Source organism: Musa acuminata, chromosome BXJ1-3 (assembly GCF_036884655.1).
Source record: "Musa acuminata AAA Group cultivar baxijiao chromosome BXJ1-3, Cavendish_Baxijiao_AAA, whole genome shotgun sequence".
Taxonomy (NCBI): domain Eukaryota; kingdom Viridiplantae; phylum Streptophyta; class Magnoliopsida; order Zingiberales; family Musaceae; genus Musa; species Musa acuminata.
In genome coordinates this window covers 46,090,750-46,118,358 of record NC_088329.1, presented here as the reverse complement: position 1 = coordinate 46,118,358, position 27,609 = coordinate 46,090,750, and the positions used below count along the sequence as shown (strand labels likewise).

Here is a 27,609-nt window from a genome sequence, read left to right as displayed (position 1 = left end):
ATATACATGCTGCTAATCTCAACCAATCGAAGAGTAGGGCTGAAAGAATGATTCATTCCCACCAAAGCAGTATAATCTTTCGCCTAAAACATTCAGCAATCATTTTTCCTCCACTTAGATAAAAACCACTCTCAGAATGCAAATTGCATCAGTTTTAACTTTGCATCAGACAGTGAGAATTACAGGGAAAAATAATAAACAATGAAGCAAAAATTTTCAAATCTTCTAAATGGACATACAAGCCATATTGCTGTTTCACCAGCAATTCGCCAGGCAGGTGTTTTACGTTCTCTTCTTTTTGTTTGATTTTGGTTTCTCGCCATCCTTTCCTTTCCTTTTGCTCTTATTTGTTTCTTGGCTGGCTCCCAGCTTGCCCATCTTTTTCCTGTTAGATTTTACACTGACAATACCACTTGCGGAAACTTTAACCCCTCCATTTTGGAGAGCTTTCTCAAACTCCCCTTCTTTGTCGACAATAGCATATTGCTGCAAGTATTCTGGGTTCAAGATCCCATCATCATTCTCGGCTTTCATTTTTTCCTGGAAGCACATGCAAAAAGCTCAACAGATAAGTTTTAGAAAAAGCAAATATTGAACCACCAAGCAAAGCTAACATGCTCACCATAACCTCTCGTGCTGCTTGATCGAGTTCTTCATCCACGGATATGCTGTGAGGAGCCATTTCAATCTAATGCAAGGATCACAGGTTGAAGCACAAAGACACTGAGTTAGAGATTGTGGCATAGTTGGTGGGTTAACCACAATTACTGCATCACAACATTCAACTGAAAATTATTCACTTTGTCATATTCTAACTGTACATTATGTCGTGTAGTCCTTGTTACAAACAGAAAACACTTTTTGAGAGAGAACATTCAAAGTGGCCATTGTGTCACATGCTCCTTACAAACAGAATACTTTTTCGAGGAAAACAATCATCTTGAAATAGAAAACTTGAGGGAGAAAAAGGTTTCTAATAAGGTCATCATCCCTCTAAACCAGAGAGCAAACATTCATGATCCAAGTAAACAGTGCATCATATGCTCCTTATGAACAAGACACTTTTTAAAAGAAAGCCAGATACTATCTCGAAGTAGAAAACTTGACGAAGAAAGTTCTAATGAGGATATGATCTCCATTAGCAAATTAACAAATACAAGAATCTAGAATGGAGTTAAATTTGTTAATAGATGTGGACAACACTATCACTACTCCATGAAACTTGCAGATCTAGAAAGAGTGTCAAGCGTTCCGGAAAAACCCCTTCTCGTTACATAGATAAAATAGACGTCATCTTCAATTAGCATAACAAGAAACCATAGATCTTATTCATTAATGGAAGATCAGTCATTCATCAAATACACCTACAAATTTGCCATGATTCATCTGTAGTTCTCCGCATATCTGATATCAAAAGACTAATCACAATCTAAAATTTTCATTTTTTTTTAATGTCCTCACATAATAATAATTCCGTTACTGTTATGTTTTTCCTTTCACATACACTAACAACTCATTCAAGATTAGAGAACATGTAAGTATAGTTTCTTCATGAAGATGAGGTGAACATGTAATTATACATCAGCTGTGCAGCTATGGCCAACTGTTAGCTTATTTTATTGCAATTGTTTCTGACCCTTGGGCCACTGCCCTCTAGAAATTATCCACAACGGATTGGCTGGAGCAACACTTTAAACTCCTTAGGTATCCCTTGATGAAATGCTAATACAAAGACATCTATGTTGTACCATGTTGTTCATACTTGACAAATGTCAATATTACCTCTTGTCAAGAATTACAGAATGATAAACGACAATTAATAATAACAACAACTTACTACCTTAAGCCGGGGTAATGTTTCATCGATCTCCCTGGCTACAACATTGTAAAGATGATTGTATAACTTCTTCATCACTTTAATAAACAAAGATAGTATTTGTTCTCTTTCTAGCTTCATTTCTTCCTGTTGATCCACAAAAAGAAAGAACAAAGTTCACAAGGTTTCAAATGCAAATAAATTTGTAACCTAAATTATCAGTGAACTGACCTTGATGTCTCCAACATCCTTGTTCTGCAAGCCTATGCAGAATAACACGGAGGCTTGCACAGGAGACAATGTGACCGGAATATTGCCTTGGAAATACTGATGTGCGAGGATAGGCACTAGGTCTAGAATCTACATGATGCAAAATGGACAACTTTCGTTATGTAAGTTTAGATGTATGGTTCTTATGACTGTCATAGATTTCAAAGAAAAATCAAACAAACATCATTCATCAAAACCCCTTCATTTATATCTTTGTTTGATGTCCTGCAACCCAAAAGTGGACAAAAGAATAGAGAACTCAATGTTGGATAATTTGGAAACAACACAAAATCTAAAAGATTAGTGTCATCAATAAGTATGTGTTGGATCAATAAACACTCAATCTGACCAGGGAGCAATCAATTTGAGTTTAGACATGCCCAAAAAAGATATACTATTTAAGCCACACGAGACCCTTCAGATTAGTAGTGCAAAGACAAAGAGGTATACCAAATAAAACTTTATCAAAGACATTTAAAATTTGACAGCTCTTAGTTTACCAAGTGATAATGCTCTTGTCAACAACTCAATGGTGGTATCACACTATCACTATTATGTACAATTTACCCAACTCCAAATAGTTGGAACTTACAGTGTATGACAGATGGCTGTTGGTACGAGAGGTTAAAAATGCAACATAGACCACTAGATATAACATATAAAGAAAAAGTGTACTCGAAACTCTTACCATGTGATAGTCAACACAATTATTTGTATAGGCTTCAAGTCGCTTCATATCATGAGGGGACAATAGGTTATTCATGGGCTTCAAGTCACCATTCATGACAGTCAATTCATGTTCCTGCTCTGCAAAATTTATCTTTGATGCCAAAACACTAGACAACATAGACAATCATAGTATAAGCATATGGCTAGAATTTATCATTGGAAGAAAGCTGAATATCTGAACTAACCTCATTGCGAGTTTATAATCAAATTTATGACATGTGGTACCCAAAAGACGCAGAAATCGCCGCCTGAAGTCTAGAGGAACATCATAAACATATTTTACTTATAATGAAATCACACAGGGAAAATATAAGGTGCACTTCTTTGGTATCTCACCTTGATAAAAAGGCTCAAGAAAACCATGTTCACCAGACTCACCAACTTCAACGTCATCATTGTTCAGTGGTTTCAAGAGCATGCATGTGTGCTCACCAGTGACAGCACTCTGATACACATAAAAATAAATAAATGAGTAAAATTATGCACAAACAAAATTATGAGAGAACATATGGTGCCAGGATAATAGAATATTTTGTGAGCAAATCATAACTGGAATCTGGCCAACATAGAATGGAAAAAATTTATGCTTTCTCCAGAAGCGAAAAAGATCCAAAGTAAGTCCAAAAGAGACACCAATATAGTGAAGCTTTTCTGGATGTCTCTCATGAAGATGAACGAGGAGAGGTGGAAGATTTGCTCTGGGCTTTATGTTTTCTTCTAATAAGGAAACCTGCAAATATGGCAGAATTCAGTAGAAAGACCATCAAATGTGCATCAGAAAACAAATGACTGCCTGGCACGATAGAAAACAAATTAAAGCTAGCTAACAGATTTAAGAGCAAATTTTCTTGACTTGAAGCACAAAAAGGAAATTCAGAACTTATCGTCCAACAGCAAACAAAGAATATTAAATATGTAAAATAAGCATTCTGGTGCTTCTTCAATTCCGAAAGAGCACTAGCCTTAAGTCAATTGCAAGACAAAAGCCTAAATCTAATTTTCTGATTTCCATAGAATACCCAGACCTCCTCAGAGTCACTCATCATGGATGACAGAAACACCGAAAAAAACAGATGATTCTTTTTACAAATGCTTGCATGGACTGTGGTAGGGAACTAGATGAAACCAATTTAGTTGAAATTTCAACCTTCTCTGCAGCTTCAGTCACTCTGACTTCAGGCTCCTCAACTTGCTCAGCATCTTCCTCAGCAAAATGAGCAAGCTGTCCTTCATAATATCTGATGACAGAACAATTTTATAAACACAAATTTCTCTGACTTGTGGTGTAAGCTGCACTATAATTCAGTTCAACTTAACAAAAAGATCAAACATTTACATATAGTAACTTGTAAACAAACACAGAGCCATAAGGGGCAATACAAAGAGAAAGGAAGGAAAATTTATGAGATGAGCAAGAAAAAAGTGTTCTGTTATTCCAAATGTTGTTTCATGATATGTCACCCACATGATGAAATGAATATGATTATCACAGATAATTTACATCACTTTTGTCCATATGTTCTCAAGACCAACACATATGCCTTGCATACTTTCAACCCCCATAGACTAACTCTTAGTATATCTAGACTATTTTATGCAAGATCCAGTGATTTAAAAAGCGCTAGGTGCCAAGGTCCAAAAAAGCCCGAGGCGCTACGCGCTCACCCAGGCGCTCGCCCGAGCGAAACGAGACGCTAAAATATAAAAATATATAATATAATTAATAAATATAATTATTTAAAATTTTAAATAAAAATATGCTATTAAATTAAGAAAATCTATGATAAAATTAATAGTATTAAGAAACCTAACAATAATTTCAAATAAATAAAAATTAACAGTATTAAAATCAAAATAATATATTATTAATCTATTAATAGTATTGAAAATTAATTATTTTAAATAAACTTAATAATATTAACAGTATACAGTATACGTATACTGTTAAAAGGAAGTGTAAAGGGGTGCTGAGCCTGCTGATTGAGAAAAGAGGAAGCGACAGCGGGATCGGCGAGCAGTGGGAGGCGCGAGCGGCGACAGCGGCAGCGGGAGCAGGAGCGGGAGCGGCGAGCAGCGACAGCGGCAAAGTTTACGAGCAGCGACAGCGGCGGGCAGCGGGATCGGGATCGGGAGCGGCAACGGCGAGGGTTAGGGTTGGGTTGTCACTTATATCGGTTTTAGTTGGTTCAATTGAACCAACTAATCGTCGGAGACCGAACCAGGACCGAACCAGACCTAAAATCCTGGTTCGGTCGCCTTGGTTAACCTAGGCGCTCGCCTGAAGCGCCCAGGCGGCGCCTGTTTGAAGCGCGCCGCCTGGGAGATTAGCGAGGCGCTCGGGCCTCGCCTCGCCCGAGCGCCTAGGTGAGCGCCCGAGCGCCTTTTTAAATCGCTGGCAAGATCCACCATGAAATCTGACAATTTACCTCTATTGTGGTACCATCACGATTATCAATCTTAGGAGGGATAGAAGATAACTATTTCAAGCCGGTGGCCTGCTAAGCAATGAAATGAAACCTTAGTAGAGCATAGTAAGCCTTTCCATGCATTACTTGACATACCACTTATAGGCCCATTCATCAATTCCTACAACAAAGAGATCCCCTAAGGCTACTGAGTCAACCATTGAGAGTTCCAAGCACTTGTCTGTCAATTTTCAGCAAGGTTTCCAATGATAATCCTTTTAGGAAAGGCTTTAATACCCATTCAGATGCTGATTTCAATAATTAGTCCGATTGGTATGGTACTGGTAAACCAAGTGATAAATCAACATGTACCACCAGGTATTACAGAAAATATTTAACAAATGAATACCAAGCAGTACCAAACTTTATGTTCCTACACCAGTTAGTATGCAATGATCCAAACAGTATCTGAAATCATGCTATAAGGTTAGTCAGCCTAACAACACATTTTGGAAGGAAGAACATGATTAAGGTGTTTCATATTGCACATCTAACATCAAATAAGAAAACCGAAGAATTAAGAACAATGAAAATAGAAATAACAGGAAATCAGACCTTGTTAGTAGATCCACGGCAGTTGAGCCATATCCAAGCTGCAACAATCAACATGATAATGTTTCATAAACAGAGTATGAAAGTAATAAACATGGAACACAAAAAAAGACACACAAATTACCCTCAAGGCACTTGGATGTACTGCGATGCGCACTATTCGAGCTCCAGAGAGAGTAGGGAAGACATTATCTTGAAATTGTTCACAAAACTTCCAAGGTATCTGATCACCAAAAGGTTGGCGGCCCTCGCTTAAACTTTTTATTGCAGACTTGCGTGATATTTGTCCTTCAAGGCAAACCTGAAAATTATATGAAATAAGGTAAATTTGCATGCTGATTCAAGAGAAAATTGCCTTCCAACCTATGACTAGCCATGAAACATGATCTGTATGGTTGAAACCGGAAAGAAATATCTCAATGTACAATGTTTAGCATAAAAATCAATTAGCAGAGGACTTTGTGAGTTATTCCAAGTTGATAAAAGCTAAGATTCTGCTAAAACATTGACTTCTTGTGTAATAACTAAGTCAACTTAAGTGTCATTCTACGTGACCTAAAATCAACATAAATGAAAATTATCAAAACAAATTCTTATGCTCTGTAACTCCACTAGAAAAACAGACACTTTTTCTATTAATTATGTGACTCCACCAGAAAACATGACACTTGTGCTATTAGAGGAACTTAAGCCCTAGGGACAAGCTGATTTCAAGGGCCTTAAAATATGTGAACACTTAAAATCAATGCAAAAAGAAAATCCATGTTTGATGGATATTAATGTGACATGATACTTCATGTCACATCAGTCAAGTTTTTCTATCAAAACCTAAAATTTCTTTTTTATTACTTTGAACTAAAAGAGCATTAAAACATGTCACACAGGTATGATGGGTAAAAAGCACAGATCAACCTGAATAACACATAAAATATCCGGAAGATGATTTTTTGATTCATCAACAGGACCTGCAAAAAGATACAGCAAACAGATGCAGTCAGCGAACGAATATTAGAACAAGCACTTGCTCGCCTATTTGGCTAAATGTAATTGGTACCAACAACAAGCAAACTATACCAAGCAACACAAACAAGTGGTGAGATGGAGCATCAGCCATCAGTTGCAAGTCATTAGGTGAATTTTTATAGTGGGAGGCAACATAAAGGGCCATCATGCGCTGAAATATAAAATTATACATATGTCAGTTTGAACTCTAAGCATTGAAAGAAATTGAAGCATAAACTATATTGGCTACCTGTAAAAATATCTCACTTTCTTTGTGATATGAAAAAAGTGTGTCTCGATTGACATAATAAAGATCACACTCACTTGGATGTGGTAGTCTATAATGATAGAGAAACGTTAATGATAAACACGAGAACAACATGACATGGTCTAGCTTTCAGTAACATGACACTGACCTGCTAATATTTGGAATATAACTTGCAACATCCAAGCAAAGCAAACCATTGAGCCAAGACTCAATTGGATCCCCAGAGGCATATCTGATAGATTCATTCAATTCAACCTTTTTGAAAAGCCTACCTAAAATTAAAGATATAAAGGTCAAAACCAAAGAGTAATAACAAAAATAAAAAGAAAAGGTAAAGCTCTAAAGCTCAGTCCATAATTCCCTACGCACATTTCAACTTGCATAATAAAACCTAAAAGAAACACTTAAATTTGATATCGAAAACTACTCAAGATGATTACCTTTGAACATGTACTTTCAAGAAAGTTGCTTTCTACTTGCATGCCAATAGTGCAAAACAATGACAACATAAAGTAGGCAAAGCAGAGAAGCACCAATTAGCATTTCCGCTTCAAGGTCATTAAACTTAATAGTGAAGATGGTACAAGATATGCTGCTTCAAGAACTACACATATACCAACTATTTGGGCTTAAGCATCTAAATGAAATGCTTAACAAATGAAACAATAGGTAAATGCATCAAGATTATACCATAAAGGGACCGTATATATGAACTATGGAGAAGAACATGAGACATGACAACTTGTGCAGCCATTGCCAAGTAAAAACTAAAAGGAATTCTAGGACTGCTGTATAATTGTTTTTCCTGTAACATCAAATGAATTGAATGAGAAGATAAGCTAACAATCAAAATGTATTGACGACCACATAAAAATAAAGTTAAAGGAAGATAACTTGTGTTCCATAAAGCTTGCAAAAAATAACATGAACTTTAACCACTAACTCCAATCTTGAGTCAGAGCCTTTTTTTATGCCTTGCCAAGATGAGCCCCTTGCCCATGTCAGTAACAGTAACTAGTTTTATGTCGCCACGTCAAGAAGTATTTCATGCACCATTATTAGCTACCAAGGACCAGATCCTCAAGACCAAGGGCCAACATATCCTCTGCACCAATACTTTCTTTGATCGTCATCCCTATCTCATGTCATCCAACAGCATGTCTACTAATTATTCACTACACGATATTTGAACTCGTCAGATCTACACTAAAAAAGAAGCAACTGGAAGAAATACAAGGAAATGATATGAAAGAGGCATAGCAATGATCTTATTTTGCAGAAGATTACTGAACATAAAATATATACTCAATATCATGATAAATATTCTTATGAAAGATTTAGACTTTTTTTGCATGGCAGATTTAGACAATAATGAAGCTGACAACAACAGAACCATATCATATTTGATGTGACCAGCCCCCTTTGATAGCTAACCAAGCTTGTCTCAGCAAACCTTATATATCAAAGCAGGGTTATTCAAAAAGACAACACGACTATTTTTTGGTTCCTATTAAACTAGTTTGAAATATGCAGGAAATGCTTCAAATATACATCACAAATAATCGAAAATCATTGACTTTACCAGAATGATTGCCATCAGCACCCTGACTAGGCATTTGGCTTTGTGATTCTAATTGCTGAAGAAGCTTTAGTGACAAAGACCGACCAGTTCCTTCATAGCTTAATGAAAAAGATACAATAACCGGTTATTACATCAACTTATTGTACATTTGTCCAAATGTATAATAAATCAATGGTAAACAATGGCATGGACATGACAACTTAAGATGGCATATCATACCCATTGACAGTAGATGAGAGGAAGACCAGATAAGGTCCAAGCAAGGATTTTACGATGGGTAATGGAATAGCAGCAGCTTCATCAACAACTAGGAGCTCAACTTGAGAAAGCTTTGCATGGTCATGTGGCCTCAAGTACTGTCCAAAAGAACATCTTGCTTAGATGGGTGGAGCCATTCGTTCGTAAGGTTCATATTTAGAAGAAAAAAACATAGCAAAACTTATTTAGAAATATCCTAAACATGAAAAGACTTTGTGCCATTGAAACTTAATGCATTTCTTCACTAAGAAAACATCTACATGTAATATATGGACAATTAGTTCTAAAAGCCTATATAAGAAATTTCTCCCATCATGACTACTTCCCATCAAAAAATATATTCTCGAAGTAACAAAACAACCCAGTAAAGGAAATACAGAATAAAATTTACTTACAATAACAAAAAACAGAGCAATATTATATCACCTGAATCGTCTGGCGATGTTGCTTATAGATATTTATCTGAATTGTTGCTTTCTTCAATTCAGGATCAGCACTCTTCACCAGGTCATAGTGTAAATGTTCCTAAAAGCAATCCAATGTAACATTAAAAAAAAAGTAACAAACAAAATGATCAATGAAGTTTAAATTAGAATGTAAACCAGAACAAAGTAGCAGATACAACAAAAGCAAAAAATACATCAGATGCACAGAGCAGAAGGAAATGGTTATCAAGTTTGTCAAAGCAAACCATGAAATTGAAAAGTAGGCATAATGGAAATCTTAATTGATACTGACAAGATAAAGATTAATCAGTCATTGAAATGTTATACACTGTCATCAGACAAGAACCATATCTTCACATGCCAACTACAAAGCATACACCAATACCTGATTTCCATATGATGTGATAAGGCATCAGTATAGCAAAGCATACACCATTTTTTTGGCTAGCTACTTTGACAATTTTACATGTAAGAATAAAAATTCTCAACAATTTAAAATCAAGATTTCGCAATTCCAATTTGGTCTATTTGAAAGGGAAAAAAGATTAAAATGCTTAGAATAATAAAAAAACAAAAGATTTTACTCATCTATCATGCATAACAATATGAGATAAAAATTGTTGCATCACTTGCAATATTTTATACCAAAATCACAAAATCTGATTATCAACTGTCAGATGATGTCAGCGTGGTTCTTTGGGATAATGAATAGAGAAAAGTAATAAGACAAATGTGTGCAATACTGGGTATTCCAAATGATGTCTGATGATGTCACAGCAAAGAATTGTTATCTAACATGAAAAATCTGCAAACCTTGTATTCCAATGCATTGATCCCCTTACAAACAAACTCAAACAAGGTCTTGAGATTCTCTGGGCTGGGTGCAGTGACAAATATATTGGAGTACCTAAATGAGAAGGCAAGTAGGCAACAGGTAAAAGTTTGAGTAAAAAAGAATAATGAAGTAGAAATGGGTTATAAATGTAACCCTGCAGCAACAGCTCCAGCGACTGCAAGGCCCAGAGCAGCAGATTTTCCACGCCCACGAGCAGCTATCAAAGCAACAGTACTTCGTAGTGTTTTGTCAAGAATAGCATCAAGAAAAGTAATAACAGCTTTTCCCTGTATGGTTACAGATTCATGTATCACTCAAATCAAACAAACTAGAAAAGAGGTAATAGATAAAATTATCTGGGCATCCACAGTATTTACCTGGTCCATCGTACAACACTTCCCAATCAGCGGACCAACAGGAAAATCATCATGAAATTGGTCCTTGAGATTCTTTAATTCCCGTTCCCTTTCAGATAAGCCCTCGGGATCCTTCAGCATTTAGGAAAACCACACAATAAGAACTGATGGAATTCTCAAATAACAAAACGAAGCCACATGAACAAGAGACTGCAATCCATGCATTATGGTGTCTGTTGTTGATGAACTTAATCAGCAATATGCAAAATATTATATGTGAGCACATGCCAATAGGATGCACCAACATCCAAATTCCAAGAAATGGCTCAAAAATATTCGAGACAATCATACCTCCGTTGTTGATACAGACTGAATTGATCTTATATGAGACGATATTGGCAAAATGTTAAGCTCATCATCCATTATAACACATGCCTTGCATAAGGCAATAGACAGCAAGAACCTTTCATTGAACCGTGCAGCCGCATGAGAATGAGACTCGGTTCGGAATCTCTCATGTACATCCTGAAACCGAGAGATGAATAAAAAGGTTAAACAGCTAACGTCTGAAACCAAGGGACAAAAAGATCGAAAAATATAAGAAGTCCACCAAAAAGGCATGAAGTGCATAAATCCTATTTCAAACTATTCTTAAGTGCAAATGATGCATCAAGGACATTCTATAAGCTGAAAGTTAGATACCTGTTAAATTTCACAAATATAAACTCTGAAAACAACTTAGGACATGCAAAATGCAATAAAGAGAATAACAAAACTTAGGGGAAAAAACATATCAGAAATTAAGAAGGTACCTAAATTTTAAAAAATAATTTATTAGCACAAAAATATCAGAAATATAAAAAGAAAAAAGGGGCAAAGATCCACAGCAAACTAAATAATGAGAGTGCCAACAAAAAAAAAAAATCCCTTGGGAAGTGATATTTAAAACAGAATGTGACAAATAAAGGCTCCTTTAGATTGGCTGCACAGGAAATGATGAATCAGGCATAATATAGGTACTGATACAAGAGGTCATGTACCTACATGGTACCGAATAGACCATCACATGTTCAGGTCAGAAATCCTTAATCAGTATTAAACAAGAACAAGAGCATTCATTCAATTACAAGTTATGGTTGCTCTGAAGATTACCATGACCATGGTGTAGAGACTGGTAAGAGAGGAAAGAGATCGGAGCAACAAGATTATGAGCCCACCACCCTCGACTGTCTCGATAGTTCTTGCAAGAAGGTTAGGTGTCAATGCCTCAAAATCCTACAAGAATGTACCAACTCCGTTAGCAAAAGAAAGTAATAAAAAATATTAAGAGGTAAGAAACAAGAGCAAGCTAATTGCAATATCTACCAGTAATTTGCAACAACAAACCTGTAAGATGCACATTCCAAATGTATTTCCAAGAATCCTTTCAGAATCTTTATATAAGCAATATGTTATATTTCCGCTCTCAACAAAAAGTGAAAAAGGATCAACTTTTTCAGGATCAAGCAACCCTCTCTGCATCAACTTCTTTATCTGCTTGGCACGTTTTTTCTTGTGACTAATATAAGAATTCATTAGTCAGATCAGGTGAAAACACCAGATAAAAATAGCAATTAGATACAAGAAGCATCAAGAAGAATCTAGATACCAAGTAATACAAAGCTATTACATGCAAAGGCTTAAGAAAGAAAATCGCAAGTAAAAGCAGCACCTGCTAAGCTCAAGCTTATCTTTGTAGCACCACAACACAGTTGGGCGAGACTTAACGACTGCCTTGCTTAACATGTAATGGAGATTCACAATCTGCATGCAGTCATGGTATTACCTTTATCAGATGACAAGAATTTAAAGGCAAGCTCTGCATGATAATATGCACCACAAGCACAATGAAACCAAAATTAACGATCAACAACAACAAAATTATGAGTTCTTGTTCCTATTTCTTGGAGCCGCTTTCTTTCCCACTTCAAAACACTTTACCTAATAATGAAAACTCTTAGTCTAATTATTCGTGATATCTCAGGGCATATTTTAGTGGCTCAACTTAAACTTAATCCAAGTATCAAAATACAAAAAACTTTTAACCGTTTAAAACTGCCAATGACTGTCAAGAAATCAGAATAAAGGGCCTAAAACCAGGTATAAAGTTGAGAGCCACAATCAATTTCATTATTTTTTTTAAAAAAACAAAAAACAAAAGGCGGTTCGAACGGAGTAATCGATGAGGGTTAAATTTCATGATCAAAGAACTAACACCAGGTGCACAGTTGAGGGGAAGAGGGAAGTCACCTGATCTCGGGATTTGTCGCCGACGATGAGGAACATAGAACGATGTCTGAGCTTAACACCATTCTCGATGAGGGTTCGGATGCGGTCGTCCACCTTCTTCCTCATCCTCGACCGAAGCGGAGAAACCCAGCAGGGATTCGAGGGTTCGTAATCGCCTCCTCCGAACGCGAGCGATTTAGGGTTTTAGGAACGCTCGACCCGTTGAAGGGTTTTTGATGGTCTAAAGCCGGTTGAACCAACGGATCACGGCCCTATAAATAGTTCTAAGCACTGTTCCGGACAAAGCAGCCCGGTTCGGCCCGGTTGGGTCGAGGCGAAGACAAGGCAACCCTTGGAGAACAAATTAAACGAGAGAGACTCAGGTCACCTGTCTCGGTCAAGGCACGGAACACTTTTCCTTCGTCAACATGCACGTGGACCGTGGACGACACGTCACCAAGTCCTCGAGCCCCGGAGCACAGCGGGGGTCTCACAACATCAGCTCTAGCGTTCGACGTGGCACTCTCCTGTGGCACAAGTGTGTGTCCTGTCACGGTATTGAATATTTTTTCTTTCAGAAATAGCTCGGAACAAAACGATTCGTCTGCGCGGAAACACAAGTAAAACAAGAAACACTTCGCACTTAAAAAAGAACAAAAATATCTTTACAGCACAAATCCAGAAGTACACGTGACAATGTTCGATAGAGTGAGTACATATGCATAATCGGAGAAATTTAAGGGGAAGCCATGATTACTATTGTGTCATTACAAGATTAGGCCACAAGTGTTTCTTGGTTCCATCAACAAACAAATTATATTGGTTTAATCGTAAATGACAACTTAAAAATCAGCAATTTTATGAAATAACAGCTTTTAGGGTCGACAAATTAATTTTGGTTTAATCGGTCCACACACCTCCCTGGATGAAAGCCCATAGATCAACCATCTGACTGGCTCAGCCCAGGGCTTATCTTCGGCCCAAAGGTCTCGACACGTTTTGGTGGGAGCCACTTTTATTTGAGGAAAAGTACCAAATCCTCATTGGACAAGTTTTCATAGATTACGTCACACACTGCCACCAGCCATAAGCAAGGTGGGTAAAGACGAAGGGTGGCGTAATCCGGTGGATTATTATTCGTTTCACGTTGCCTTGCAAAGGAAAGTCTCACCTCACCTTGCGCGGCTGCATTACAGGCTGGCCCAAAAGGGGGCCCAGACGCGGTCGGCACGTGCGCCGTGCGCCTCAGCCGCAGGCGTTAAGACGTCCCAACCGATGGCTAGCGCGAGCGAACCTTCGAGTGTCCAGTACGATTCGGTGGTTGAACGGTGTTGACTTGCCAACTTACTTCCTCTATAAATGAACTCGTCGATCCTTCCCCGCAAACCTTTATCCGTTCCGACGACTCCTCTCCGGCATTTTCATCCTCGTCCTGCAGGAGTCTCCTCGTGTTAGGGATCCAAGTGTTCGTTCGCCATGACTCCAGAATAGTAAGCTCCTACGCTGCTCGATTTCCCCTCTTTTCCTTTGCCAAGACATCCTGCCCGCGATTAACTAGGGTTTGCTGTTCTTGATTCGGTCTGGATCGTCTCTTCTCCCATTTCTTTATTTTGTTGGTATCCTAAATGATAATATGTTATAGCCGACTTTTCGCTCTTCACGGGCGAGCGAGTTCCGGATCCCTCTGTGGTTAGGTTCTCTCCTCCTTTTTGTATGCCGCACCAGATGGTGGCCAATATTTTTTGATACTGCTAATGTTTAGGGTTAATCGGTTGGTTTTGTGATTTTGGGTAATTTTAATTGGGGGCGCGTGGGGTGAATATAGCACTACTTTCTCTGACTGAATGTTGTGATATGTGTAGATCCACTATCGACATGGAACGGGAGATTCTTATGATTCATTTCATATCTTTGTGGTAGTAATTAGATTAAAATATTTGTTTGTGTCCATTATAGCTATCTAGTACCGATTACTACCTCCTATTCTGCGTGATTGCAATCATCATATACAATTCCTGAGAGTTGAATGCATGTAATTGATTATAGCTTTTGTTGGAAAATAAAAAATGGAAACGGGTTAAACTATTGCGGAAGTCCTTACCCTAGCAATCAAGAACTTTCTGGAGTGAGATTGTTAGTTAAACATTCCATGATGTGTGTTCTATGAGTGAGCCTTCCAAATGAGTTACCGTCACATAGCATCTTGTTGTACCCTCAGATGGACCACTCTATAGTGTGTATGTGGTGTCTTCGATGTCTTCCTTCTGAAGATGTTCTTAATGAAAAAACAAGGACTTCTGATGTGATTTAACAAACAAAAATTTGTAAGAATGTCATTCCTAAACATTAGCACTGACATCTAATACAGGATATTGAAGAAAGAAACTTGGTGTTTTAAACAAAACATTCGCTCTAGTTAGGTATATATTTTGCTGTTTTCTTGCACCTTGTTTATGAGTAGAGCCAATAGACTCAAAGCTGCTGAGGTAGATTTATCATCTAGTCAAGAACTGGCAGCACATGGTAATTCAATGCTTTGAAACGGGAGATGAGAATAGGCAACAAACATTATTTGTTAGACATTTTTTGAATGATTTATTGCTCATAGACTTGCTGATTACATGATATGTCGGCATTGCTTTGCTTTCTTAGCTATCGGTGAAGGTATTTATCAACATCATGTGCACTTATTGAGCTCTCACATTTTAGTTAATTGACAGTATTTTAACTTTATAATTGCTTAGTTTATGAAGTATTAGTATAGCAAATTCGCCTTTGCCCATACGCCTATCATGCAAGAAAGACGAGATTGATTTGGTTTTTTTTGTATTAAGAAATGGAAACTTAGAACTTGAGCAACCTTGACCAATGTATATTTTGCAGTGACTATCTTTTCAAGCTTTTGCTTATTGGAGATTCAGGGGTTGGGAAGTCATGCCTTCTATTGAGATTTGCGGTGAAGACTCTCTCTCTCTCTCTGTCTTTCCCGCCCCTCGGTTCTTTCTCACTTGCTATAGTTTTATAATAATACTCTGTTATTGCTTTAAATTTTACATTTGAACCTTAGGAACATTATTACCATAGGGGCACTTATGAGCATGGGCTCAAAAATCTTAGGATGAAGATAAAATGTGTTCACAGTATCACTTTGTGACTATGCGGTGCTTGGCAGTATTGAGTATTTAAACCTTTTTGCTGAGTTTCAATTTGATGGCCAATTGACAATCATACATGATGTAAAGTAACCATGGTTCTTATAGATTCTTAAGAATGTTAGCTCTTGGTGTATGATGTGCTACTTTGACTTCTGATTTTACTGCCTATTTATTTCTACTTTTTATTCATTTTTTGAGATCTATTATATGTTTTACTTTTCTTGCTGCAGGATGATTCCTATATAGAAAGTTACATCAGTACAATTGGTGTTGACTTTGTGAGTGCATTAATACTATACACTCTTTTTCCTCTCTCCTCCATTTATATCCTCGCCCATACCAAAACCTTACTTATATACCATTTAACAATTTGTTCCATCTTATTAGAAAATTCGAACAGTGGAGCAGGATGGGAAGACCATAAAACTTCAAATTGTAAGTAAGAGCTTTGTCAGTGTCTGGAAGTGTTTGAAGGACTTAGTCATGGCATTACCTCTTCTTTCTATTGTAGTGGGACACTGCTGGACAGGAACGCTTTAGGACAATCACGAGTAGCTACTACCGTGGTGCACATGGGATTATTGTGAGATCCCTCATCGTTCTTGTTGTGACCTAAAATTCCATGGATGAGTATGCTGTTTTGGTTGATAGTCTGGCACATGACAGGTAGTTTATGATGTGACTGACCAAGAAAGTTTCAACAACGTCAAGCAATGGCTCAATGAGATTGACAGGTATGCCAGCGAAAATGTGAACAAGCTTCTGGTGGGAAACAAATGTGATCTGACCGATGGTAGAGTGGTATCTTATGAAACTGGCAAGGTAATTATTCCTGCTAGTCAGTTTCGAGGATTAAGGTAGAATATATTGTATTCAGTAGACTGCAATTGAAGTGAAGTGAACTAGGGTGGTATTTGGCTTTGCTACTTGAAGGCATTTGCTGATGAGATTGGCATACCATTCCTGGAGACAAGTGCCAAGGATTCTACCAATGTAGAGAAAGCATTTATGACCATGGCTGCTGATATAAAAGACAGGTGAGCTTAATACTTGTCAACATCTGCATCGAAGAGTTCTCACGCCTCTTTTTTTTTTTAATGAGGTTTCATTGTTTGTTGTTAACCACTAGAGTAGGAGATGATACTAATGCCAGTTCGATCCTTTTTTTTTTTTCCCTTGGACAGAATGGCAAGCCAACCGGGTGGAAGTGCCAGCAAACCTACAACTGTACACATGCGGGGTCAACCAGTTGGCCAGAAGAGTAGCTGCTGCTCCTGAATATATGTAACATGAGGTTACACCTTTGTTCCTGACAAAGATGCCGTTATGCTGTTGAAAGCTGTGGGGGCTGTTGATCGGACCGGCATGATTTTGTGTTGTTGGATTTTAAAGAAATCGGTGTGTCTTAATCGAACAAGATTGTTATACTCCACCCAGATGCCCTTTCAGTACTGGAGTTTAATGACACAACGGTTAGATAGACGCAAACATGGTCCAGGTCCTGGTACTGGAGGTGCCTTGTCTTATTATATACGTACATGTCTTCGTTAGCTTGCTGTGAGAGTTCACTACCTCTGTTGTTGGATTATTTCCTGCGACGTACGTGTCTAAGTTTGGATAATAAATAACTTTCATTGTTTATCCTTGATGTAAATTGTTATGCCTGAGTTGTTTTTTTTTTTTTGGCCAAAGTGCCAGACCTCAAAAGTGCTTTCTAAAAGAAGACAAGGCAATATTGAGAAGAATAATATGGATATCCAAAATGATGCAAACGGTTCCTGTAATTTCGTTCTGGATCACCCAACTTCTTGGACAGAGGTACCTTGATGATCAGAAAAACACAAAAGGATGTAGCACACTTGAGGGGACCATATATCAAACAATAATCAATACAAAATAGGTTATATTACAAACAATATAGAGGCATTTTCATCTTAAAATTTTCTTCTTCTTTTTTTCCTCAATGTTCCATCGTATCAAACCAGCTTGGGCTTTATCCATGCAGATGTTTCTGCCATGTGCCAATCACCTGCCAGAAAAAAAATGTTATATGGTTCATTTGTGAGAGCTTATTCAAAAGAGAAAAAGAAAAAAAAATGTAGATCGATCGTGTGTGATTTCTCTTGAAGAGTCTTACTGCCGCCAGATAGCTTTGTAATATCCTTTCTACCCTTTGCAGGATTGGATTGTGATCATCGTACTGAATCCATTTTCCTGCGTCAAAAGGAGCTACACAAGGAACATAAAAAGAGCAAGCATAAAAGAACCTATGAGCTTATTAAGCACGCACCATTTTCTTGTTTCACCCAGAAGACATAGTCGGCACTCCTTCCCTTGTGAGTCAACACAGCGACCAAGTCATAAATTCCAGTTAACTGCACCTTTTCTTCAGAACACAACACAGTAAAGATGATCAAGCGATTCTGTGGCAAGCCATTAGCTCTCTCTTCATGAAACTAGAAAGTTGAATGATAACAGAGGGACTTCCCAATGTTTTATGGATACTACGCTTAATGAACTTAAGAAAGCCATTTCAAATTTCATTTTCAGGAGTCGTTTGACGACTACAGATGAGCTTTATGAATCTACGTAAGCATTAATCATGCAGCAGCACATCCACAGTGTTCTGGTCTAGTGCCTGTACCATGTGAAGCCACACACAGCAGGCCTGCTCTTCTTCAAGTGGGAAGAGGATCCTTAGTGGAACCTTTATACAAGTTCTGAATTTGTGTTTGGCAATGTGGCAAAGATGGTACAATTGATGAAAACAATTAGCTCTATTTCTCTCTCTGTAAATGTAGTTCACGTGCATGCATGCATATGGATGCAGAAACATTACCTCATAAAAATGTCAATAATCAAGTTATTAAACACCAATAGATGGCCAATGAAACGACAACTCAAAGTGTACATGAAAAGTTTTCAATCATGCATCAACAATGGGGTCACACAACTGACAAACGACATGGAATTATGATTCCCATATAACACGTTATATGATGTAATACATGACAATATAACCCTTGAAGTTTAATGATGTGAAATTCAGACACCATAATGTTGACTGATGAGAAGGTAAGATTAAAATACCAAACTAGAAATGCAGTTAGACGTCTATATGGTCCAAAAAAATCCATTAAAGGTCCGACTCAGGTGCAGATCTGGCTTTGTTGATCTCATGAGGTTAGTGACTGCAAATTATGGTTGGACAATGATATGGGTATAATGACTGCAAAATAATGATCGTGGATGACTCATCACCGTGTGGTTGACACTCCATCACATGGTCGACAGCTCGTCAAACACGTGGTTGACACCTCACCACCATGTGGCTGACATGATGTCACCCTCCAGACGTTACGACCCACTCGCAATCGCATCATATTCTCTGGATTCGATGTATAACAATGACACCCAACACCAGAGAAGACACATAGCCGTTTTCGACTTAAACCACAGTCTCAAGTGAAATTATCCTAAACCCCAATATAGAAGGGCTCCTGAGGCATGTTCTCTGAGCTGGTCTCTTTTTAGTATATTCAATCTTTACAAACTCGATGTCTACCTAAAACCACTTATTCGAGTGCTAACTTAAGCTTCAGGAGCTTTGTTGAGCATGCCCGACACTGTTTCGTAGGGTTCAACGTAGCTCCAAATTAGACAATCACGAAACCTCTCAACCTAATACCACCTTCCGCTAAGATGAAAAGAGTAGGAGCTTGGTTGGTTCCAAATCAGCATTCCAATCGAACAACCAAAATCTGCTTTAACATATTAGCGCTTAACGGAGGGCCCGTCCCAATATGTCCAAGGAAAATCATGTAGGTCCCTCTTGGGCAATAAGGAGGATCCAACTCTCCCCAATCTTACTTTAGGATCCATCGAAAACCCCACCTTCCCGATTTATACCTTCCATCGACTATTCCATAATGCGGCAATCAACCACCCATCAGTTACTCCACTCCCACCCAGTATCACAATTCTCATCGAAGCATTCATTAACCTAACCCAACAATCTCAAGCTTTAACAAGGGTTGTTCAAGCTGTCATTCCTTTCATCGCTCAGCTTACCCAGCTGGCATAGCAAAGATCAACTCATTTGGTCACCACTCAATCTGTGACATTCCTATCTTGACTCCTATTGCTAATCATAAAACTGATCCTGATCTTGCATATTTTAGCATCATTCAATTTGATGGTCAATTTTGGAAATCCAAAAGTCCAACACGAATTCTGATGAATCACAGCAACTGGATGATTCTTAGATTGATGATGATACAATTAAGACTCACTAAAGCTACTACTTGGTCTTCTTCTGGGAAATCCTTCATAAATACAGGACCTCTCTATGGAGCTTGCACTATTTCATCTGCAGTGCCCATCATCATCAACTTCTGACCCTGTCAAATATCTAAGAAAACTTCATATTATGTATTCATAAGATATAAAAAGCATCAAAAATCAAGAAAAGAAAACCACCTCTTTGACACATAAAGTTGTCCAATCTGCATCATCCCGCGTGAAAGGAAAATGCTTCTTATAACTTCAGAACAAATTTATTAAAAAACCATATAACATGGAAGTTCATATACCTTCAGAAGACCACCCTGGACCATAATTTTTTGCCTCTCAGGGGATACACCACTTAAAGCACACAACTGACTTTTAAATTCAAAGGGAGGTTGACTAGTGCCGATTTCCACGGGTGGAAAGATTTGTTTTTTCCATTTGACACTAACTGCACAACGATAAACACATAACTATTCCATATTATGCCAGCACAAATTGTAAATTAGTAAACATAATGATCAGTTACCAAGAAAAACGAGGAAACACTTTAATTGGAAATGACATGATTTGCAGCATAAGAAAAAAGAATCCAAATAACTATTCACATAACCCAAAGAAAATTATTCATATAATGAAATCTCCAGTGGGCTTGGGAAGCTAAGAATTGCTTCTGGCTAGTGTATAACACTTTAATTCTTTACCTGGGAGAAATGACAGATCGAACGCATTGGTCAAGAGAAGAAAATTGTGCTCACAGTTTTCTGCCTATCATGTTGCTTAGCTTTTCTTTTACTTATTTAGCAAGGTACGAATAAGATAAAATAAGTAAGCTAGTTCTTCCAATAATCCAAAAATAATAATTATATTGATGGATGATAAACGCATTGACTGCATCTAAGTACAACTTATGCATGTAACAGACTCTCAAATTCATGAGCTGAGAATCTTTTGACACAAGAAAAGAATGCCAAAGGAGTTTTCAGAAAAAAATGCAAACTAATCAAGATAATAGGGCACTCTAAAGAATTTAATCGAAACTATCTAAATCCCTGTGCTGTAAGTGACTTTTTAAGGAATCCAAAATAGCACAGGTTTTTTTAGGACGTTGCAAATAGTACAGGGCATTTTGCTGTTGGAATAGCTGTGATTATCTTAAAGCTTTAGTAGCACAATGCAGAAGCTTCTGTTGGCAAAACAATAAGGACGCATGAAGGACCTGAGAGACATTGCAGCATAGTTTCAACACATGGAGAATTTCCAATGGAGTACAAGACGCATGGCAAGTGGAACATGTAAAACAAACAAAAGTCCCCGTGCCCTGACTAGGGAATCGAGACATATCATACAATGTAGCGTGGAAAACAGGCATTCAGAACCCTAAGCCATTCAACCTCTTCATCATGTACATCGTTATGAGCACAAAAATGATGATGTAACAAAGCGTACCGCATTCTTGGTAGGGCTCGCAACAGACTTTACAAGATTTGTTGGATTAGAATTCCTCAAATAACATTAGATTATTTCCGTTAAGATTACGTGCGTAAGCATGCAACAAGGGATGAACATTAAGATATAGTTCGCCCTGGTCCATAATCAAGAACGATCGCAGAGTTACCAACTTTTCATCGGGTGAATAGACGCGATTCAGGCTTCGGAGAAAAATATAATGATCAAATGATTAATTCCCACTTATTCTCGGCCCAGATTAAATCGACCGAATTGGGGGGGAAAAAAAAAGGAAAGAAAACCCCTTGAGGCACATTTGTGAAACAAGAAAATTCTTGTAATTGTTACCGGAGATCAAATCCGTCGGCAATCATGGTGAATATAAGCGAGGAGGCAGTTACTCTTACCGGTCGGCATGTTCGATGAATCGCAGCTCCTATCCTCGGATAACGCGGCGACGGAGGAATCGAAGCGAGAAGAGAGAAAGGGAGAGGGTTTCGTTGGGCGGCGAAATGAGGCCTTCCTTAACGACCGGCGGGCGATGGAGAGAAGAAAAGATTCCGCGATTCCCCAAGAAAGAGCGATATATATGGCGACCTGATCGGCGGCATGACCGGGCGATTACCGGTCGGCATGTTCGATGAATCGCAGCTCCTATCCTCGGATAACGCGGCGACGGAGGAATCGAAGCGAGAAGAGAGAAAGGGAGAGGGTTTCGTTGGGCGGCGAAATGAGGCCTTCCTTAACGACCGGCGGGCGATGGAGAGAAGAAAAGATTCCGCGATTCCCCAAGAAAGAGCGATATATATGGCGACCTGATCGGCGGCATGACCGGGCGATTACCGGTCGGCATGTTCGATGAATCGCAGCTCCTATCCTCGGATAACGCGGCGACGGAGGAATCGAAGCGAGAAGAGAGAAAGGGAGAGGGTTTCGTTGGGCGGCGAAATGAGGCCTTCCTTAACGACCGGCGGGCGATGGAGAGAAGAAAAGATTCCGCGATTCCCCAAGAAAGAGCGATATATATGGCGACCTGATCGGCGACGGGTTACGGTGTGTATCATCCCGCTCGGATCCGGGTCGATCTATTCGGACCGTTGATTTATACCGTTGACTTCGATCGTGCGGTGAGTATTAGTTCACGGTCTGGGCTTTAGCCTCTGTGTGGCTCACCCGAATATAATTTGAACTCATATGTGTCTACCATATAATATAATTTGAATTCAATTATTCGTGTCGCATATACGGCTTTCTATAAAGGATTAGATTACTTTTATGTGATAGAATATGTGGGATGACAATAGTCAGCAAACGATCATAAATAAAAAATATTTACATATTTTTAATCAATTACAAATATATTATTTTTAATGAAAATTATATTTTGTAGATACTTTAGTTTAGCACCACTCGATTATTATTTGACGATCGTAGTTGATCAAAACTAATAACCGAGTCCGGAGGCTTGCTCGAGAATTACGTTGCCTCACAGCAAATTGGTGCTTAGAATCTCTCGCCCATCTCACCTCTCTTCGGAATCCATCTCCTTCTTCGTCTCCCTAGTGATGCGGCTTTTCATCTAGGGTTTGATGCCGCCCTCGCCCTTGATGTGCTTTGGATGGACGAGCCCTTCCCCTTCCCTCCCCGCTCCCTGCTGATCGCCGCCGGAGCCACCGCCCTGTGCTGCATCTGGGCCCTTTGGGTCCGACGATCGACCGACGGAGGGGTCCTCCGGAGGCCCCGGAGGAAGAGGCGTTGCAGTTGCGCTTGCGTCTGCGGCGGCGCCGGCACTGGCGGTGGTGCGGATCGCGATTCCTTCGCCGGCGACGGGGGCACAGCGGTGGGGGATAAGAAGGCTACCGTGGCGGAGTGGCAGGCCGGGGGGTCTATGATGGAGCAGTTGGTGCCGGAGATTACCACTCATGCTCTCAGCTACCTCGATTACACCAGTCTTTGCCGCCTTTCGATGACCAACTCTGCGATGAGGAGGGCTGCAAATGACGATGGCGCCTGGAAAGCCCTCTACCACAAGGTTTCCGCTTCTCCTGCCTCTTCTTTTTTGCCTTTCTTTGGTTACGGACAGATGCTCGGTTTTATACGTTGTGGTCCATCTGGATGGGCTCCTTAACTTGATCGATTGATTGGTGTTACTCCTTTGATTGACGCCGTTGACTTTTTATCGTTGGTTGAAAGGCATACTTTACATGCAAGAGGCACTTCGATGTTAGGAGTTGTTTGCCAATGTTATAGCCGTGCTATCTCAAAGTTCACTGTCGTGAAGTTTTGGCGGCCTTGCTCCTCTATGATTGGCTTTTTCTAATGATAATCTTACTGAAAAGAAACCCTTTTTTTTTCTTTTATAATAGCTGAACAAGGAAGGACTCATATCATTGATATAGTTAGCGAGACACCGGCCTAGGAAAAATCCTAGATCTCAAAAGATTTTACTTTCAAACGCCAGAGATTGCTAGTTGGTTGAGAATCTGGGAGTGCCATCTTATATTTTGATAGTTGAAATAGGAAAAGTTATGACTTTTTCTTCAGACAGGACACACTTGGGATGTTTCTCCACGGTAATTATCATGGGGACAAATATCTTTGGATGACCCTAATTTTGCAGAGAACCTAATTAGTGCAAATTTGATGTCTGTGACTGGAGAAGTTTTTGTTTATGTTTGGGATGCTCTCATCTACAATAGAGCTTAATCTGGTTTACAGGAGATGATGACCCGGACCAAGATTTCTAGCGCAAATGATATAGGGTTTTCAAAAGTAAACATAATGTTATTGCCTGTGGCCTTTTCAGCATGGTCAGTTGCATGGATGATCCTATTTGATTAACATTGTTCTCCTGATCTACACCCAATTTAATGCAGATGCTGGATTGTCTTCATCAGAAGAACAAAAAAATCTGACATGATAAACCAAGAATTTGGAACTCATTTCTTTCTTAGAAAGCAAACTATCCATTTTGTGCGACCCAGTTGCATTTCTAAAGGGGGCCACAGATATCAAGAAATTTTTCTATCACTGCTATAAATCCTGATAACTGAATCCCACGACTCTGGCACATAACAGACTCCGAAGCACATTGAAAGGTGATTTACCAACTCTAGCAAGCGCAAAGAACTGAATTGTATTGAAACAAAACCTAGATTTGTCCAAGTTGACTATACATGATTCAGTTTGTATGCTTACTCCCTGTCTAATCATTCCCCTATCGCTGAATCTGAATCCAAGTTGACAAGTCTGGACCATGAAAGATAATATCCGTTTGTCAAACATATTGCTCCGCTCTCTCTCTCCCTTGATCTTTTCTGATTTGTATCTCTTGCTGACACTGGCCACTGTCTCGAGCCACCTGCAGCCTCACCATCTCCAATACTTCCCTCCTCCTCCTACTAGTACTACTATTACTCCTCTCTCATACTCTGTTCTAAGAAATATGTGCATGGGTCTCCTCTTATCAGTTTCTGGGGTCTAAGTTTCCAAATTTCCAAATAACAAGACATGGTCAAAATTATTAATGTTGACTTAGTAAGTAATTTACTTTTATTATGATCTCTCCTCAGTCTGGCTTTTCTTTTCGCCTTCACCGAAGAGTCCTCTCTAAGAATAGTTACTGTTAAAGGAGTTATTTTATGAATTAACAAGTTCAGATGCTTCTCATCATATCTTGTGTTTGTAAGGCATATCTCGACAAATAGTTTTAGACATGCTTTTTAATTCACTTGCATCTGATGCACTTCCATGATTGTTCGTCTTAGAACTTTGTGTATATCATCCTATTTGTATAGATATTATGTATGACAAACATGGCTCTCTTTTTTTTCTCATTTTGTATCCCAACAGTTCTGGGTACTGGGTAGTGCTATGTTCATGTTAATATCCATAAAATTTCTAGTTTCTTCCTTACTGCGGTGCATCTCTATTCTTATCTGTTAGATGGTTTACATATCCTCACTAAGTTGATGGCAAATTTGAGCAGTCACTTGTGTTGGTTTAAATTGGATGGACCACATAACTATGAAAGACTTCTTATGCATTGTGTCTAGCATTTGGATGCTGCTGGCATCTAATGACTATTTGTTATACATGTTAATAATGTTTTTTCCTTGTAGGACTTCACAGTGGAACAGGACACTGTTAATCCAAGCAATGGATGGAAGGCTTACTATGCAGCCACAAAAGCCATTATCAATATTAATGCAGAATTCTATAATATAATCAGAGAGAGGTCACTTCCAGCAATGAGTCGTTTATGGCTTAACGCTGACTATGTGAAATGTATGCATGGATCCGGGGAACTATTCACAGGGTATGGCCTAAACCTTAATTTCGTTGAATCCGTTATGCTAGAAAAAAAACCTCGTGATGAAATCGGAATAAACACAGTTTTGCATTCTTGAATTTTATTCTACTTCAGAGAATGTTTTCCGTCTTATTTTCTTCTGGAGATGTCTTTGTAAAACCTACGTACAAATCTCTTACCCGATGAATATGCTATACATATCTCTTTGATGTAATTTAATTTTCATTTCAATTGTTGCTAAACAATAACCAGTCAGCTTGCTTGCAACCTGGATGACTAGGTTGTGGGCAACGGTATAACCTCTTTGGGTAAGAGTGCATGCAATGGTTTTCTGAGACATTGTGTTGATGGGAGTCTCGCCCATCGGGTTATCTTTTTCTATATCTAATTAAAGAATAGATTGACTTTTACAAGAAATACCACTTAAAGCTAAGAGTTTGGCTTGTTTGAGGTGCTCCTTTTTCAACCTACACATTTCATAATGTTGTTTACAGTTTGTGGTTTAGTGATACAGGTGGTGGTGGTTCTTTCTTGGCAGGTATGGTGCGGTAATTGACAGCTGGGCATTGGCATTGAACTGGGGCCAAGGCGGTGGTCAAGAGATTGATCTCCAGATACGGGATGTGCGTGCTCGTATTCTGGATTGCATGGCTTGGGTCACCATGACCACGTATATTGGTGTGGACTTGGAGGCATATTACGTAACGAATATCTATGAGTTCCATGATGGGCGATGGTACATGGTTCACCACCAGAGCTCGATGATGCTAGGTTGAAGAAGCCGCGAAAAGGGTGATTGTCGATATGATGTTCTCTATGCATGCATTTCATTTACAATAGACATTAAAAAAAAAAAAAAAAGGAACTCCCGAATCGATCAGTTCTGGTGTGGATAGTTCAGTACAGATGCCGGAAAAGATGAACGGTACATTCATCTGTGCTGTTGGTGTCTACTTAGTCACAGAAGCTGGCTTTGGTACCATGCTCACCATCTCCTCAGTTTCTTTTTATTTTTCTTTTACAACTTGCATAGGAAATGGAAAACTTGCACAAGAAACTTACAGATCAAGCTGATGACTAGAAATAGAAATAACTCCTTAATTTGATCAGTTCTGGTGTGGATAGGTAGAGTTGAGAGAGCTGAGAAGATGCAAGGTCGAATTATATTGACTTATATGGATGAAAATGGTTTTTCCTTTTTTATATATATGTTGTTGTAATGTTGGTGGTGTTTCAGTCCTGCAAGTGTTGCTGCGGTAGGAAGCACCTGTTGTTTTCCATCTGGAATTTGATTCGTTGATGCTGGCAATGCAAGATGGTATAAGCTTGTTTGTTGTCTGGATCAGATGGTATTACGTTTACCTTCAAAAAGAGTGATGCGAAGTTGGCCCCCCAATAAGGGTTGAAAAAATCCTGATCCGATATGGTGATTCGGGTTTCCACCCAAAAATTAAATATTATATTTAGAGAAATTAACAAGAATATAAAATAATGAGTAATTAAAACAAAAAATAAATACTAGCATTGATCGATTTCTCGATTAATTTAAAAATTATTAA

The 27,609-nt window shown here is 38.7% G+C and overlaps 3 protein-coding genes and 1 long non-coding RNA gene across 5 annotated transcripts; 2 read left to right on the top strand and 2 right to left on the bottom strand.

Annotated features, from left to right (window-relative positions):
* Nucleotides 1–134: 134 nt before the first annotated feature.
* On the bottom strand, nucleotides 135–13,079 carry LOC135635605 (RNA cytidine acetyltransferase 1-like). Its single transcript, XM_065146804.1, has 26 exons — nucleotides 12,869–13,079; nucleotides 12,291–12,382; nucleotides 11,966–12,137; nucleotides 11,732–11,854; nucleotides 10,931–11,104; nucleotides 10,601–10,711; nucleotides 10,377–10,510; nucleotides 10,202–10,295; nucleotides 9,369–9,467; nucleotides 8,904–9,040; nucleotides 8,685–8,782; nucleotides 7,251–7,374; nucleotides 7,085–7,172; nucleotides 6,907–7,006; nucleotides 6,745–6,797; nucleotides 5,957–6,133; nucleotides 5,836–5,873; nucleotides 3,963–4,053; nucleotides 3,366–3,545; nucleotides 3,152–3,260; nucleotides 3,001–3,070; nucleotides 2,775–2,922; nucleotides 2,048–2,176; nucleotides 1,841–1,963; nucleotides 623–688; nucleotides 135–540 (listed from the first exon to the last, which is right to left on the bottom strand). Exons 1-26 carry the CDS (start codon nucleotides 12,971–12,973, stop codon nucleotides 283–285), a joined length of 3,093 nt encoding a protein of 1,030 aa, XP_065002876.1. The 5' UTR covers nucleotides 12,974–13,079; the 3' UTR covers nucleotides 135–282.
* A 1,088-nt stretch (nucleotides 13,080–14,167) lies between these two features.
* LOC135635596 (ras-related protein RIC1-like) lies at nucleotides 14,168–17,643 on the top strand. 2 transcript variants are annotated; one of them, XM_065146784.1, is made up of 8 exons: nucleotides 14,168–14,337; nucleotides 15,731–15,803; nucleotides 16,233–16,280; nucleotides 16,390–16,437; nucleotides 16,514–16,585; nucleotides 16,669–16,824; nucleotides 16,909–17,039; nucleotides 17,187–17,643. In XM_065146784.1, exons 1-8 carry the CDS (start codon nucleotides 14,324–14,326, stop codon nucleotides 17,278–17,280), a joined length of 636 nt encoding a protein of 211 aa, XP_065002856.1. In that variant the 5' UTR covers nucleotides 14,168–14,323; the 3' UTR covers nucleotides 17,281–17,643. The 2 variants fall into 2 exon arrangements, with proteins under 2 accessions (XP_065002856.1, XP_065002860.1); XM_065146788.1 differs by having other exon boundaries at nucleotides 14,173–14,337; nucleotides 16,936–17,039.
* A 120-nt stretch (nucleotides 17,644–17,763) lies between these two features.
* LOC135635602 (uncharacterized) lies at nucleotides 17,764–22,775 on the bottom strand. Its single transcript, XR_010495672.1, has 3 exons — nucleotides 21,739–22,775; nucleotides 20,595–20,740; nucleotides 17,764–18,388 (listed from the first exon to the last, which is right to left on the bottom strand). It is a non-coding gene; the product is annotated as an uncharacterized LOC135635602 (long non-coding RNA).
* Nucleotides 22,776–23,197: 422 nt separating this feature from the next.
* On the top strand, nucleotides 23,198–27,255 carry LOC135635590 (F-box protein SKIP8-like). Its single transcript, XM_065146774.1, has 3 exons — nucleotides 23,198–23,770; nucleotides 25,860–26,056; nucleotides 26,589–27,255. Exons 1-3 carry the CDS (start codon nucleotides 23,357–23,359, stop codon nucleotides 26,824–26,826), a joined length of 849 nt encoding a protein of 282 aa, XP_065002846.1. The 5' UTR covers nucleotides 23,198–23,356; the 3' UTR covers nucleotides 26,827–27,255.
* The last annotated feature ends 354 nt before the right edge of the window (nucleotides 27,256–27,609 follow it).